The sequence below is a fragment of the Ambystoma mexicanum genome, chromosome 1p (assembly GCF_040938575.1).
Source record: "Ambystoma mexicanum isolate Mex_15411 chromosome 1p, UKY_AmexF1_1, whole genome shotgun sequence".
Taxonomy (NCBI): domain Eukaryota; kingdom Metazoa; phylum Chordata; class Amphibia; order Caudata; family Ambystomatidae; genus Ambystoma; species Ambystoma mexicanum.
Genome location: NC_090921.1, coordinates 598,231,177 through 598,247,282, shown reverse-complemented (window position 1 = coordinate 598,247,282; position 16,106 = coordinate 598,231,177). Strand labels below are relative to the sequence as shown.

The window sequence follows — 16,106 nt, the reverse complement described above, 5'->3', positions numbered from 1 at the left end:
GTCTTTCGACCCGGGGCTTTTTACTTAGCGGGATAGGATCGGAGGAGCCTGAGGGTGTGGCCCCTTGAGGGTTATATGAAAGAAAGTGTTCTGGGTTCTTATCATAAAAATCAGCCAAGGAAGACATCCTAGACATAACCCTGTCTATGTCTTCACTGGACCATTCCCTGGAACAGGGTATTAATTTAGCAGGTGATTTATTTTCAAGGGTAGACTTGTGTTTGCTTGTCTGCTTAGGCTTTACAGGGGTGGAAGGCTGTGCTTTCCGCTGTTTCCCCCCTTCTCCGTGCGTGGAAAAATGTTTTCCCTGTCCCTTGGGGGCCCCAGCGACTTTCGACGCCTGGCGTCGAGGGTCTGGAAAGGTATCTGTGTGCTTCGGGCGTGGGGCCTCACTGGTGTTAACCGCGGTCTCGGTATCTTGGAGCGCGGCCTGGGGGTGGAAGTCGTCTTCGTCTCCCGACGATCGAACTTCCGTTAGTGTGTGTAGCGAGGCACTCTTGGCAAGAGTGGATGATTGCCTTGCGTCGTGAGGCGATCTCGATCGAGAGCGCCCAGAGGACACCGAGTCGGACCGTTCTTTTTGTGCCTCTTTCCGGGAACTCGACGTCGTCGAGGTCCGGTTGGTCTTAGTGTGTTTAGTGTGTGTTAGGTGTGTAGCGCTTGCGTCGCCGGGGGTCTTCCCCATAGCCGCCCTGCCGGACGACCTTCCGAGGTCGGGGACCTGCGCTCGTCGGCTGTCTTTCGACGCCGTAATGCCCTCGCCGTCCGAAAGTACGGCGTCGCTGCCATCGCTGAAGGCGCCCTCCGCTGCCATGGCCTCCTGCCTGGCGTGGTGGGCCCAACGCTTTGTCGAACGGTCCTTAAGTGTCTTAGGTTTAAACCTACTACACGCTCTGCAGTTCGCTTCGGGGTGATCCCTCGGCAAGCAGAGATTGCACGTGGCGTGCCTGTCGACCCAAGGGTATTTGCGATTGCACTTGGGGCAGAATTGAAAAGGGGTACCCTCCATACGCACCTTAAGGCAGCGGGCTGCTAAGTGTAGGAATATATATAAATGTAACTATATATCAAGAGTGAAGAGTATGTACCACCCCCCACTCTCCCTACTTGTAAGGGCCGAGGCCAGCGGCCTACTAGGCCCGGGCCGAGGCCAGCGGCCTACCGAGGCCCAGATCCGTCGTGCAGCAGTCGACGGTCGATGACTTCTCCAGCCGTCGTCGAGGTTGAGGGTCGACGTTGGGGTGGGGAAGGGAATGAATAAGAATTAAAATTATAATAACAGCAAAAGTATGGCTAAGGCCAGGGAACTCCGCAAGATGCTTCCGACCAGTATGGCGGAAAAAAACAATCTGAGGATCCTACACGCGTGAGGGATCTTGGGTACAGTGGACGTCACACTAGGGATAGTATTACTGGCACGCCTGTGTCGACGCCCATTTTCGACTTTCGAAAAACAAACTGTAATACTCCGCAGCTTCCACTAGATGTCGGCCTATGCACAGCATGTGATCTAAGCAGATTCCACAAGCCTCAGAAATATATATATATATAGTCGATACTAGTGAATGTATTGTGGGGGGGCAGAATAGAAGGTATAACCCAATTTGTCAGGATGGAACCCCCTCCATGCGCCTCGCAGCCTGTATATTTTCAACATGTCTGCAACCTCAGTATGGCCACCATCGGCCGGTTCCCCTGCATCAGGGTTCCCTGCTCTCCTGTCCAGACTAGGATCAGCCCATAAATTGAAGTCGTCTCCAAGGAGGACATGACCTGTTGCTTCCAACATAATTTTGGGAATTGTCTTAACAAGAAACCAGGATTGTCCCGAGTTTGGGGGGGGGGGATACCCTGTAGCACATGTGACGCTCACCGTCTTTATAGAGCCCACCACAAGCAGGGCACGCCCCTCTACGTCTGCCCATATCTTGGTGATCGTGAAGTCTAATACTTTTCTAATGAGTATACCAACTCTCCCCTTTCTCTGAGGCCATGAACCCCCCCCCCCCAATACTCTGTCCCCATTCGCACACCTAGAATCCTTCGATTTTTTCCCCTCTGGCGTATTTTGTTTCTTGCAGAAGGAGGACATCAAGTCCTGCCCTGCGGAATTCCCGAAATACCAGGGATCTTTTGGTTGGAGAGTTGAGTCCCTTGACATTTAATGTTCCTACCCTGAGGAGACCTCATCTGTGAGTCAGAATTAACCGCCATTTCTACTTACTTATGTCAAGTGACCCCCAGCGGGGATCGGCAACCTAGCAAACCATGAAACATAATATGCACCAATCTGTAACCTAATGAGGATTCTGTTCTCACCCCTCCACTCACCCACCTTGCTTTCCCTCCCTTCCCCCACCTCTTGGGAATTTCCTCGATCCCTTGACTCGCCTCCTCCTTGGCCCTTGAATGTGCCACTGTCTTCCTCTTTGTCCCACTTCCTCTTGATCTCTTCCCTTTTCACGGGTACCCAGCAGTTCTGATATATAATTCCTAATGTCTCTTTCGGACCGTAGCCGCTCTTTCTTGCCTTCATGCTCGAACTAGAGGGAGAAGGGGTAGCCCCACCTGTAGCGTACCCCACATTCTTTCAGCCATTTTGTGAGAGGACCACACATTCGTCTCAGGGCCAGGGGCAAGGAAGATGTGTCCTGAAAGATTGTGAATTGGCATGCGCTGGAACGTCAGAGGATAATGCTGATTCCCGTCTCGACTTAGTAGATTAAGGTCAGGTGCTCCGGGTCCAGAGAGAGGCTGAGTCTGCGTCGGTCTAGTGTTTCTGTAGGGCCGGTAGGTATTTGGGGTCTGGTCGGTGACCCCCTCCAAACATTTGGTAGGGCTCCAGTGCTCTTAATCCGGCAGTCCTTCTCGAGCAGGACCATGTTGTGATATGTAAGGGTTCTATCTTCTTTCCAGATGTGCTGGGTACTGTGGGTAGTTCAAACTGTCCCACCTTTGTTCACCTTGTCTTTGTGATGACTGGATTGGGTCGGCACTGTCTGGGGGGAGGGGGAATGTGGGGAGGGTTTTGGCGTCCTGGATGACCACCAACGTAGTCACTGTTGTTTCTTGGGGTGACCCATGACCCCCCTTGTGCTATCCTCTCCTTCTCAAGTTGTGAGCAGATCACCTCCCAATAGGTGGTCTCGTCAACGTCTGGTTCGGGCGACAGTGATTCCAGGAGCACTATCAGGTTAAACAAACACTAATACGTGCAGGATTACTTTTGAGTATTCTGGCCCTTCTTTGCATCGCATATTCCTACTCTGTTCTCCGAGTCGGGGGGAGCGGGTACGCTCCTCTTTCTCGTGCGCCCGTCTCACACTTGACATGTCGTGTAGAGGCGCATGTAGATCCTTGGTTCAAGTAAATAATGCTTGTGGCACAGTGTCTTATTGATCTGGTGCCAAGAGGCGGGTGATCGTAGCGCCCAGCAGCCTCCGGTGTGTGAGGACCCTTGCTTGGCGCAGGGTGGATGAAATATACGTTTCTGGAAGTGGTCTCAAAAGAATCTGAGCGCCGGGGCACAGCAGAGTCTAGGCGTTGCTTCTTGGGGAGGTTTTCGACCTGCTTTGGGTCTCGTGCAGTCGGGGTTCTGGCAAGTACTTATCATGAAGTGTGTATAGGTCTACGTACAGTGAAGGAGAAGCTCGGAATTCGCTGCCTTGATATTTATTACGGGGGAGTTAGCAGGATGCGCCTGTAACATAGCAAAGTTTCGAAGTGTGTGCCGTGGTGCGCATGTGTATGCATTCTAACAGACCACTGCAGGCTAGGATCATCCCACTGCAGGGTTGCGTTTTCTGGGCTGGCGCGCCGCACTCCCTCTGATAATCTGTGGGAGAGGGGGCCAAGCCGCTGCGCACGATGAGGAAAAGGGGGCCAGTGACGGGCTAACCTTCAGTCTCTCGCATAGTGTGCCTCTCTTCGCCCGTGCCTACCACAGAGCCCTCTCCTCGCGTGTGGCACCGGAGGGGGGTGGGGTGCTGTCCACAGATAGGGTACCTTCAGCAAGAGAACACCTTTAGCAAGAAGGGGAGCGCCCGCGTCGAGATACCTCTCCGGGGAAGCTCCGTTGCCGGCAGGGACGTCACATGACCCTTGACCTCTATCACAGGAAGTGATGTCATCTAACCCCACCCCGAAGTGACATCACGGGGAGCGATGGAACATGACTATTTACCCCTTGACAAAACAGGAAGTGGCATCACATAGCATTGTTTCTAAGTACACTTTGAACAATATGGTTACAATATTACTGTAACGTGATGTACATTTCATACAAGAATTGATCACCATATGTATCGGCAGAAAAAAACATGCTATGACTGCAACTTGCGACAAGCAAAATGCATAGCCCGAAATAGATGCTTATTCTACTCTAAATGCTTTTTAGAGAATTGTCTGCTTTATGAATTTGAGGTGTTTAAGAACAGACTAAATCGGTGACTCGTCGAAGTGTGCCCGAAATAAACCTTTAATGAGTCTAGCAATTATTGTATGGAATTCCAGAAAGACAAATAGCTTAAATAGCCACATAGCATTGGCCACAGCCCAGGAGCTTCAATTTGTTTAAAAAAAAAAAAAAGAGAAACTTATTTATATTGACATCCCTGGTTGCCGGGTTCGCTCAAGAACCTTCAACTGTGCACAAAGTTTAGAGTTACTTTCGTTTTCGGGCGCACAGGGCCTGATCAAGCCATGGGCTTGGCTGCGTCTTTCAAACAGATGATTTTTCAAGAAAGCCAGCACCAATTTTCCTCAAATTTTTCACCAGAATTCTGGGGGGGTGGGGAGGTCATCCAGTGGGGACTCAGTCCACTTTTGAGACCATGGGGCTCGGAGCTCACACGGAGTTGGAACTCATCTGTGGGCCCCCTGCTGGCCAATTACTGATGTGTTTTTGGGTATTCCCAGCACCCTTCGCCAGAGTCTGGCTTTCAGATTTTCAATCCATTTAGTTTCTGCAGTCGTACATCTCTCCAGACTATATAATAAGCTTGGTACCAGGCTAATTTTATATAGTTTCAGTAGTCACTCTATCGAAAAAACACCTTTTGTGTTTCAAAAAGTAACAAATAGCCTTGAATCTTTTTTGCACCTTTGAGCTAACATTTCTCTCTACCTCAGCAGAGCTCATTGTATCACTGATATACATGTCCAAATAGATATGCAAACGAATGACCTCCATATTATTTCCATTTTCTTACAGATATTTTTTTTGTTTTTATTTTTGGGTCTTCTTTCCAAAATGTTCACTTTGTCCTGCTTAACAATATCTATGCAGGGCATCAATGCTCAGTTGTAAGCCTATCTGGGTTCTATCTATAAAAAGTGTATCATCTGCAGAGGCAAGCCATGATATATGTTGGCTGCCAACTCTGGGGTAGAGGGGGGCAATGTTTTTACACACATCTTATGATTGTCCTATGTCATAAAATACAGGCTGTACAAAGTGGGGGCTAAAGGGCAGCCTTGTTTTAGGCCGTGATTGTTTTTGTTTTTATTAGCCTTCTTGATCAAGTCTTAATTGGACTTCTTTGTCCAAATATAATTAAGTGTAATAAGGTTGGATTAATCTTCCAATCTTTCAGTTTGGCCCATAATGTGTCGGTCCACTGTATCAAAGGCCACTTTAAAGGATCTCAACAAGACCCAACCCACTACTAAACCAGTGGAAAAAGACATGTTCATGTTCAGTACAAAACGATCCTCTGTATACGGTTCAATAGGAGTAAAAGGCAGTCATTTAGTATTCAGTAAGACATCTACAAATCTAATCAATGCAGTAATGGGTCTACAAATAACCCATCTCTCCTCTAAAACCTGTAGAAAAAGATGGGTGCATTCAAGCATGATACTATCTACTTGAGAAGGTTTATTCAGAGAGTTAACTGCAGTTATTTATCACACTTAAATGCATAGACGAACACAGGAATAGTTCAGAAATACCAGGATTGCTCTCAAAACTCATGGCACTAAGAGGAACAAAGGCACAATGGGAGTTCACAGGTAAGCAAATGTTATTGATGCTTTGGGGGAATTTTAGAAGATCCAGAAACGTTGTTATAGGGGTCAACAAGGCAAACGCAATAGTTCTCTTGCGATTATAGTGACCAAGCTGGCAAGTATTACTAATATTCCATACTTGCATTGCATAGGCGAGAGGGCTGTGGCAACCAAGTAGCTGAACAAGGAAGGTCAGTCAGGTTGGCACAGAAGACACTCTGACCCCCAAACGATGGAACCAGCTACTGAATTGGTTTGAGAGGACCCGGGGACAGCAGCCTAAGGCCAGGGTTGTGGCATAACTGGCCAAGGAAGTGTGGGCGCATAGGTGTGTTTCGGCATCTGGATTAGGTTTGGCTGGGCTGTTGGGGTCCTCCGGTCAGTGCGAGCACAGTCCAAGGTGAAGACAAGGCCAAGATTACAGGATTCCAGTGAAGGACTCACTCCAGACAAACCATGAAGAGCACTGCAGCAGTGACCGCAGCGAAGGAGCACAGAGCGGAACCAGCAAGCAGGTCAAAGGCATTTCAGGTGAGGACAAAGAGTTAGCCAAGGCAGCAGGAAGGGTTCCATGACGGAGCAGCTTCAGGAGGCAGTAGTTGAACCAGGCACCCAAGGTGCACCCACCTTCGATCCAGCGATCTTAAAAGGATAGGGAGGCTTCTAGGAGATCACCAGCACAGCAGGCCCAGAGTTTCCAGCACAAAGCACCGGAGGGAAGTAGAAGAACTTGTCGCAAGATTCTTCCAGCATGGAGAGGTAGTGCTTTGCTACCAGGATCCTGTCCTTTTGTCAGGATCCTATGGAGCAGTCAATTGCTTTAGCAATCTTTCAAGAATGTTTTCCAAAAATAATCTGTGGAATAGCCTGGGGTCTTACCAGAAATATACACAGTAATAACTCAGACCACCAGTCCACATCTGTGGTCTGGGAGACTAATCGGCTAAAACCAAGTAGCTGTTGGACAAAGGGTTCCTGGTTAGTGTCTGTTCAGTGACTACATAGGCACAACAGCTGTTCAGTCCATTTCGTTTGGTCCTTTTAAAAGAAAGAAATACACAAAACAAAATTTGCTGGATTATAGGTTTAGTAAAATGTCTTTGTAGACAAAAGGCCACCATACATGTGAATTTAGCTACCAACACAGTAACAAGAGTACAACATGGTGGGCAACAACAAAACATTGTTACCACCAGCCTATTCACCAAAACATATTGGGTAAGAAATCACCCAATGACAAAATGGGGCTCCAAATGCATTCTTGTACGGGCTAGTTAGGGTAGTACACCAAAAGGAATTGCAACTGCAGGGAGCTTTGGTAGAAGTCCCTCTGACAGGAAAAAAAAAATGTCGCCTGTAGTTAAGCCAGAAAAACTTTGAAAGCTTCAGTTGTGCTCAGAGGTCCTTGCTGTACAAAGAGTAACATTAACTAATGATCAATCGTCACTCCACTGCTTGATGGGATACCTATACTGCCATAAAAACAACAGCTATGGTCATCATTACGAGTAAGCCAGTCCGGAATTAATGTGCCGTTAACGTTACCACCACCTTTTTCCGGACCTGCTCACTCAGTCTGCCGGTAGGGGCTCTAAACAACCGGCAGGCTTGACCGGCAGGTAGTTCAGGCCGCTACTGGCAGAAAAAAAATCACTGAAGCACCGGCACTGTTGGCAACAGTACCAGTGCTTCAGTGTTCCCATTCCCATGGAGTCCAATCAGACTCCATGCCAATGCACATTTACCATTCCTCCGTTGCCTGTAATATCCCAGTATTACCGGGATATTGTGCGGCGGAAACGGTAAGCCGAGGTTGCCGATAGGCCGCCGGTATTACTGGCGGCCTACCAGCAACCTTGTAATGAGGGCGCAAGTCTTTCAACAAAGGAGCTTAAATGTGCTTTTATGGAGGACAACTGTCGAAAAACACTGACAAAATCCACATGTGCAATTGTTAGTTTTTTATTAAGCATTAAAATATACATTTTCTCTAAACCCTTAAAGTGTTCCGCGATCCCGCTTAGAGGTGGAAATACTTCTTGTTTATATATGTAATGAAGATGCCGAAGTTGGAGATCTAGGATTACGAATGAGTAACTTTTCCTTCCTACTTGTGAAGAAACCAATAATAACCCTAGGACTTCCTTTATCAACTAATGTTAAATTATCTTTCACATAAGCTGCCGGCATAAGGAGATAAGGGTATTTCCAAGAAAACCAAATTGAACAATATGATTTTATTATGTACTTGGGCAAACTACAACTTCTAATGGATTGTGTCCTCCCACGTATTCCTCATCTTATGATAACTCGTTATCTCCAGCTTCGCTGCTTTGGGAAAAAAAAAATCTCGGCAGAGGGCGCTGTGCTCAAGGTCGTGGCATCGATTGTCCCTCGACGGACTCTGTACGCTGTCGACGTCACTGATGGTATAAATAGCTCGAGCCGCGCCTGTTGCTTCAGTTCCGTTTTTCTGATCGCTTCGCTATCGAACGGCGCGCTTGAGATTTTCTGTGAAGAAAATGTTGCCTTCGACTCCTTCGACACCCAAGACTGGGTGCGTAGATTGTGGATCGAAAATGTCAATCACGGATCCCCACCAAATTTGTCTCTGGTGTCTCAGTTCAAGTCACCGAACCGACAACTGTGGTTCCTGCCAATCCATGACCGAGAAGGCCCTTCGTGAGAGGAGAGGTAAACTGTCGGTGTGGAGGGAAGCCTCTAAGAAGGCTACGTCCAAAAAACATAAAAAAGCAACCGATTCGAAGGAATCGGATCGCCATGGGCATTCCAAGAGATCTCGATCTAGGAGTAGATCGAGACACTCTTCTTCCTCGTCCAAAAGAATGAGGAGGAGACCTAGATCTCCATCTTCTGAGTCGACTGAAGACATTAGATGTCCGACAAAATCAGATTCCCCCAGAAAATGGGAGGAATTTCGTAAAAAGATGGAGGTATTCGAGAATGCGGCCCCGACCCCCTCGAATGAACCTCAGAAGAGCCATACCCCTAAAGTCGCTCTAAAACTACTATGGTAAAAGCCAGTAGTGTCGAGTATACTCGAAAAACCCGAGTAGACGACAAGTCGTCGAGGACTCTTCGAGAGTTGAGCACCTCTCCGGTGCCACATAAAAAAACATAAGTCTTCGAAGACTTCATCGACGCCATTGGCGTCGATCGTTTCGGCATCGAAGCCAAAAGCATCCTCGACGCCTGTATCAGTCATTGAAGATTCCTTCGACAACTTCGAAGGATTGTCCCATTCCTTCAACGCATATTGTAGAGGAAGAAAGGAGATTTACTCCATTGCCCAGGTCAGACTTTATGTCCATGTCCTCAATTTATGAGGAATCTGGTTCGGAGGAAGATTAAGTCACTCCTTTCGGAGTTTCATATGGCACAAAACAAGTTCCTGAGGAACTCATTGATCAAGAGTCTAAAATGAGAGACCTGAGTGATACTCTACATTCTGCTAGTGGAATCGACACCTCCCCAGAATTAGAGTTTGCCAGACCTGATCCTGCAGAACATGCAGACTCAGGGTACAGGAGTCTTATGACCAGAGAGATGGAGTATATGGGTTGGGGTAACACTTCACCCGTTTTCGAACAGGACGACATGACAGATATAATTGTCAGAGGTCCTCAAAAAGATCCAGTTCTCCCTTTCCACAGGGCTCTTCAGAGGACGGTGGAGAAAAACTGGGAAAATCCTGAGTGCATTGCTGCTGCAAATAGTAATTTCCCCAAGAAATACAGACCAGCTGGTACGGATCCTGAATATTTAAACAGGCATCTGACTCCAGAGAGGCTAGTTATACAGACAGCATACACATCAAAACAAACTGCATATCCCTCGGAATAGAGAGGATAAAAAAGTTGATGCTTGGGCCCGTAAGGTTTTCACTTCAGGCAGCATGGCCCTTAAATCGACAAATGTCACCTGTGCCCTGGCCAGGTTTACCCATACCCTGTGGGACTGTATTTCGGCAGCGGCTGATCATATTCCGGAAGGCGAGGAAAGGGAAGGCTTCCTGAATATAGTCAAAGACGGGAAGGAGGCAATGGGGCAATGTCTCCAGTCTGGACTGGATACTGCTGATAGTATTTGCGTGGTTGAGGAAGTCGGTGTTTGCACCAGACATGCAAGCCAGACTCCTCAACATGCCCTTTGATGGCTCGAGTCTGTTTGGCAGTAAGGCTGATGAAAGCCTAGAAAAACTTCAGACCTCGAAAGCGGCAGCTAACTCGCCTCCATGCGCCAGCCTCAAAAACCCTATTCCGGCTCATCTTCCTGGAGGGGTCGTTCTTTTCGTTACTACTCCTCATTTGGTAGAGGAAGAGGACAGGCTTCTCAAAGAGGCAAAAGAAATTTCCCTCGTGGTACACGAGGAAGAGGTCCAAAATCAGCCACAGGAGCGGCATCTTTACCCTCAGCCACTCCTGCAGCCGCCTCCAAATCCCTCTGAGACCTTGTTGCACAAAACACCAGTGGGAGGCAGGATCTCTCAGCATCTGAAGCAATGGCAGGGCATTACCTCAGATGCTTGGGCACTGGAAACAGTAGCTCAAGGTTACTGTCTCCCCTTCCAAAAAAGGCCTCCGAATCATCCAACGGGAGCCAACTCCGTAAAAATTCCAGACCCGCTCCTGTTGCAGCAAATTTTAGCCCTTCTAGAGAAAGGTGCCATAGAACAGGTACATGTAGCGGAGAGGAACAGGGGTTGGTACTCCCCATATTTTCTCATCCCAAAAAAGGACGGAGAATTGAGACCCATCTCGGACTTAAGAAACTTGAACAAGTTCCTCAGGAGGGACAAGTTCAAGATGGTGACCCTTTCTCAGATCCTTCAGGCTCCCCAACTCCAAGAATGGTTGGTATCATAAGACCTTCAGGATGCTTACTTTCATGTGCCAATCCATCCAAAGCACAGACAGTACCTGAGGTTCGCGATTGGCAACTCTCCTGATCAGTTTCGAGTTCTGCCGTTCGGGTTGACCTCCGCCCCAAGGGTTTTCACAAAACTGTTGGCGGTTGTGGCAGCGAGTCTCAGGAGAGGGGGGTATTCACATCTACCCCTACCTGGACGATTGGTTGATCAGAGCAAGTTCTCTGAAACAAGCTCAGGAACATCTTTCGATCACCTGCCACTTCCTCCACAAATTGGGCTTCTCCCTCAATTTCAAGAAGTCCCATATGATACCATCCCAAAAGCTCCAGTTTATTGGAGCAGTCTTGGATCGGGAAAAGCCTCGCCCCCCGAGGTGAGAGCTCTCCACATTCTGCACATGGTAAGAAAGTTCCAGAATGCCCAACGTCTACCGGCCTTGGATTTTCTCAGGTTGCTCGGCCTCATGGCATCCTGCATTTTCCTAGTACCAGAGGCTAGGTTGAGAATGAGATCCCTTCAATGGGCACTCAGAACTCGGTGGTCTCAGTTCTCAGGGAATATGTCGGATCTTCTGCAAGTCCCGAGTGCAGTTGCTCAGGATCTTTTATGGTGGGCTTGCAACGACAACATTCTCAAGGGAGAATCTTTTTGGCAACCATGGCTGGAGATGACAGTAGTGACGGACGCCTCACTCACGTGGTGGGGAGCCCACACCAACGATCTGACCATCGGTGGTCGTTGGTCTCCATCGGAGTCAAAACTACACATCAACCTTTTGGCGCTGAGGGCAATCAGACTAGCGCTGAAGGCCTTTCTGCCCTCTGTATAGGGAAAGAATGTCCTGATAATGACGGACAACACAGTGGCCATGTACTACCTCAACAGGAGAGGAGGTGAAGGGTCTCTACCACTGTGCAGAGGCAATGCAGCTCTGTTCTGTGCAATACGAGAAGGAATCTATCGGCAGTTCACCTAGCCGGAGAGCAGAACACGGCGGCAGATGCTCTGAGCAGGCAGAGCACAGTCGCTCACGAGTGGGAGCTAGCTCAGGAAGTCCTTCGCCCTTTGGGGAACCCCTCAAGTGGATCTGTTTGCCACCGTAATCAATCGGAAGTGCGAGCAGTACTGCTCAAGGTAATTTCCTCAAAGAGGAGCTCTGGGAGACGCATTCGTAGTGGAGTGGAATTTTCCGCTACTGTATGCGTTTCCCCCAGTCCCCGTGATTCCTCAAGTAATCAGGAGCTTGAGAAAGTTCAGGAAAACCATGATTCTAATTGCCCCGGATTGGGCCAGGAGAACGTGGTACCCACACCATCTAGACATGTCCATCTGCCCTCCAATACGTCTTCCACAAAGAGAGGATCTTCTCTCGCAGGAGATAGGTCGGGATCTCCATCCAGAGGTCAAGACACTCAACCTTCACGCATGGTTTATGAGAGGTTGAGATACAAGGATTGGGATCTTCCAGATGACGTAATGGAAGTCTTGCTTTCGGCCAGAAGGCCAGCAACAAAATGTTTGTACCGATGTCGCTGGAACAGGTTTAGTAACTGGTGCAGAGATCAGGATGTGGACCCTTTTCAATGTGGCACTCCTGTAGTGCTGTTTTCTATTACATCTAGCCAATCTGGGGCTCCAGATAGGAACAATAAAAGGATACCTTGCTGCGCTGTCCATTTTCAAGCGCACCTCAGAAGAGGTTTCATATTTCGAAATACCATTAATCTTTCAATTCTTAAAAGGGCTTACTAACGTATACCCTTCATGTCCCAACTTGGGATTTAAATTTAGTACTAAAATGTTTGACTTGCATACCTTTTGAGCCTCTGCTCTCCTGTCCATTGAGGCTTCTAACATTAAAAACTGTCCTCCTTGTGGCCCTATCATCAGCCCACAGGGTTAGTGAACTTCAGGTTCTCTCATGCAAACCACCATATACTATTTTTTATAAGGATAAGGTAGTCCTTAAAGTTAAACCTTCCTTTTTACCAAAGGTAGTTTCAGACTTCCATTTGTCACAAAAAATAATATTACCAACATTTTATCCTCCTCCTCATTTGGCCAAGGAAGAGGAGAGACTGCATAGACTAGATCCCAAGAGGGTTCTTAGTTTTTACATCTCAAGGATGTCTAAATTACGAAAAGATGACCAACTGTTTGTGGGTTATACTGGTCATAAACTGGGCTTATCAGTAACAAAACAGACCATATCCCGCTGGATCATTTTGGCCATAATTGAATGCTACAGATTGGCGGGAAAAGACCCACCAGATGGGCTTCGAGCCCATTCTACAAGGGGAATGGCTACTTCTGCGGCTCTAAAGTGGGGAGCCCCGGCAGCAGATATTTGTTCAGCTGCAACTTGGAAAACAATGCATACTTTCATCAAGCATTACTGCTTGGATACTGCCTCCTCCAATGAGGGGTTATTTGCCAGGGCAGTTCTACATTCTGTCCATGAAAACTGTAATTAGTACTCCTACCTCCAAAATTGCCACTGCTATCGGAGTCTATCATAAGATGAGGAATACGTGGGAGGACACAATCCATTCGAAGAATAAGTTACTTACCAACTGTAACGTTCTTTCGACTGGATGTTCCTCCCACGTATTCCTCATCGACCCTCCCATCCTACCCCACAGTACAGTTTACGTTTTCTTACACTTTCCTCTCACAAAGAAAGTATCAGTCATGGGGCACGCCTGGGTGTTCCTCCTATATGTTCATCGAAAAAACAGAACTGAAGCAACGGGAGCGGCTCAAGCTATTTATACCATTGGTGACGTCGACAGAGTACAGAGTCCGTCGAGGGACAATCGACGCCACGACCTCGAGCACAGCGTCCTCTGCCGAGAAACATTTTTTCCGAAGCAGCGAAGCTGGAGATGACGACTTATCATAAGATGAGGAATACGTGGGAGGAACATCCAGTCGAAAGAACGTTACAGTTGGTAAGTAACTTGTTCAACTCCATTGTGTACGACTTTTGCGATGAAGAATAAGTCTAACGGGCCTAACCGAGTTGTAGCCAGAGTCAGCCCGGGTCATATTGCAAAGCAATCTGTTTTTGTGGTTTACGCAATACATAGTGAGCTGACAAAACTTTGCTCAACTTTCAAATTCGAAGGACAAAGCTCAGATTGATGTAAAATCACTTTGCCGAAAATAAACTTCAAAAACAACAATCTGCTCCATTTCTGTCCTGGGTGAAATATTATGGCGTTAATCCTCTGTTCTAATGGCTGGAATGGGGGATAACGATGCAGCAGTCCAAGTTATCGTCCCGAGCAAAGTGAGGACGTATAACGAGGGCGCCGGGCGTTTCTCCCCAGTTACAGCCATTGGAATGTGGGATTAAGGCTATTAGCGCTACAGGTTGCCAAATCGGGGTACTTAAAAAAATAAAAAAAAATTTCCCTGTATGAGGGAACATCCTTTTCCAAAATGGCTGTACGGAGCCCCTCTTCCCTTTCCACGACTGCCTGTGTAAGGCAGGGGGAAGGAGTGGATGCAGCGGCAGCACCCGCTGCTGCTTAAATAAGATAAGTAGGGGGGTGAGCGGGGGGGCATAAAGGGAAGGGAGGGTGGGGGGAAGATGATGGCAGGGGGAGCCGTCAGTCTGGCCGCATGAAACGCGGGCTTGCACACGGCGATTCAAGCCCGCATTCGTAGCCATCTGGTTGGCTGGCTCCTCCAAGGGTGCTAATATGTAATTTTGCTCTATTTATCACAAAGGCAGAGATGTTTTGTATGGATTTGCTACATTTTTGTAAGTTCAGTGTTGGTGCGCAACTGGAGCTTAAACACCCAACTTGAAACTGCTTTAATTAAAAAAAACCACTCCCCATAGTACAGCAACGTGTTTGCCATGCTTTTAGGTTAGAAATTTTACATTGGAATGTGCTTGAACGTAACTGAGAAACACTTACTATTAAACACCTCGCAATAATATTGTTACTTTTTCAGGTCCCACAATGAAGTTGAAGAGGCCGGTAGTAGCAAAGATGTACGAAGACCAAATTGAAAACTTTTACATGGATGCAATGACCCCAAGTACTCAAGAAAACCTTCTCCCTCCAAAATAACACCAGAATGTTTAGTTCTTTATTGATCAGTAAAGTATATGGTTGAATTCTGCAGTTTATTTTATGTTTAATTTAAAAATCTATGCTGTAAATACAATAACTGTACCAAAAGAAAGGGCACATCCTAGCTGCAATATCTAGAGTTTATGAAGCGTGATACTGTCTGATAAATATTTTAAGTACATTTTATGTATTTTTGTACCTCTTTATATCCAGTCATGACTCAATTTCAAAGACAAGAGTGCCGCTTATACACATCATTTTAGTTTTTACCACCTGTTTGCCAGGGCAATAGGAAGTTCACTGGCTCCAAATTGCTATACTTTAAAATGAAAAATACAGTTTTTAGCCTTTGAAAGCGCTTCCTTTAGAATGCGCTCTTTAATGCCTGAGCTGAAATTAAACTTCAAAATAAAAACACCTATGCATTAGAGGTAACATGATTGGAAGACTTGTTAAGCTCACGTGCAGATATGTTGGATGATAATGTCTATGTACCATCCAAATCGTTTTACCCTTCGTAGGTTAATTTTAACCAAAAGATTACCTGGTGAAATGATTGAAACAGAAAATGGTGAAAAATGTGCAGCAAAGTTCAGGGTGGTGTCCATCATACATTACACGAAATATTAAATTATGGTGAGAGAGCATTAGCAATCATTAGACCGCTTGCAAACAAAATTTAACTTTGGATCGTCCACCCCATATCTGCCAATCTCAAAATTCAGACCTGTGTGGTAATTTGGGAAATCCCATTTGATAAGTGAACATTTATGGTGGATTTTCATTAGTTTGGTTTCTAGAAATTGAAGTGCAGTGTCTTCGGCGCAGCTTATTATAACCCCTTCTTGTTTGTTGATTTAATGTTGTAAATTTGAAAATGGCACAGGAAAGAGGATTGCATTTGTATTAGTGTGTATGTGCAACAGGTGGTCATCTATGTGTCAAATATACTGGGCACAGCTTTACATTCATTCCTAATAGCTGCACCATTTATTTATTGCAGATTCTTTACTCTGTTAAAATTCACTATTTTATTTAATGTAAAAAATAATTTATTTGTTTCTACAATATGTAATCATATGTAAAAAGGAGACTTGCTACAGTCTACCATTTTATTT

At 46.7% G+C, this 16,106-nt stretch overlaps 1 protein-coding gene across 3 annotated transcripts in view; it reads left to right on the top strand.

Moving 5' to 3' along the window:
- The window catches only part of ACSBG2 (acyl-CoA synthetase bubblegum family member 2), an 811,342-nt gene extending 795,919 nt beyond the window's left edge, over positions 1-15,423 (top strand). For 2 of the 3 annotated variants that reach the window (XM_069649556.1, XM_069649555.1), the window contains exon 15: positions 14,867-15,169. In XM_069649556.1, coding sequence (XP_069505657.1) covers positions 14,867-14,985 — 119 coding nt within the window. In that variant the 3' untranslated portion in view covers positions 14,986-15,169. Of the gene's footprint in view, positions 1-14,866 lie in introns of all 3 variants that reach the window. The other variant, XM_069649557.1, reaches the window with a different exon arrangement.
- Positions 15,424-16,106: the final 683 nt, after the last annotated feature.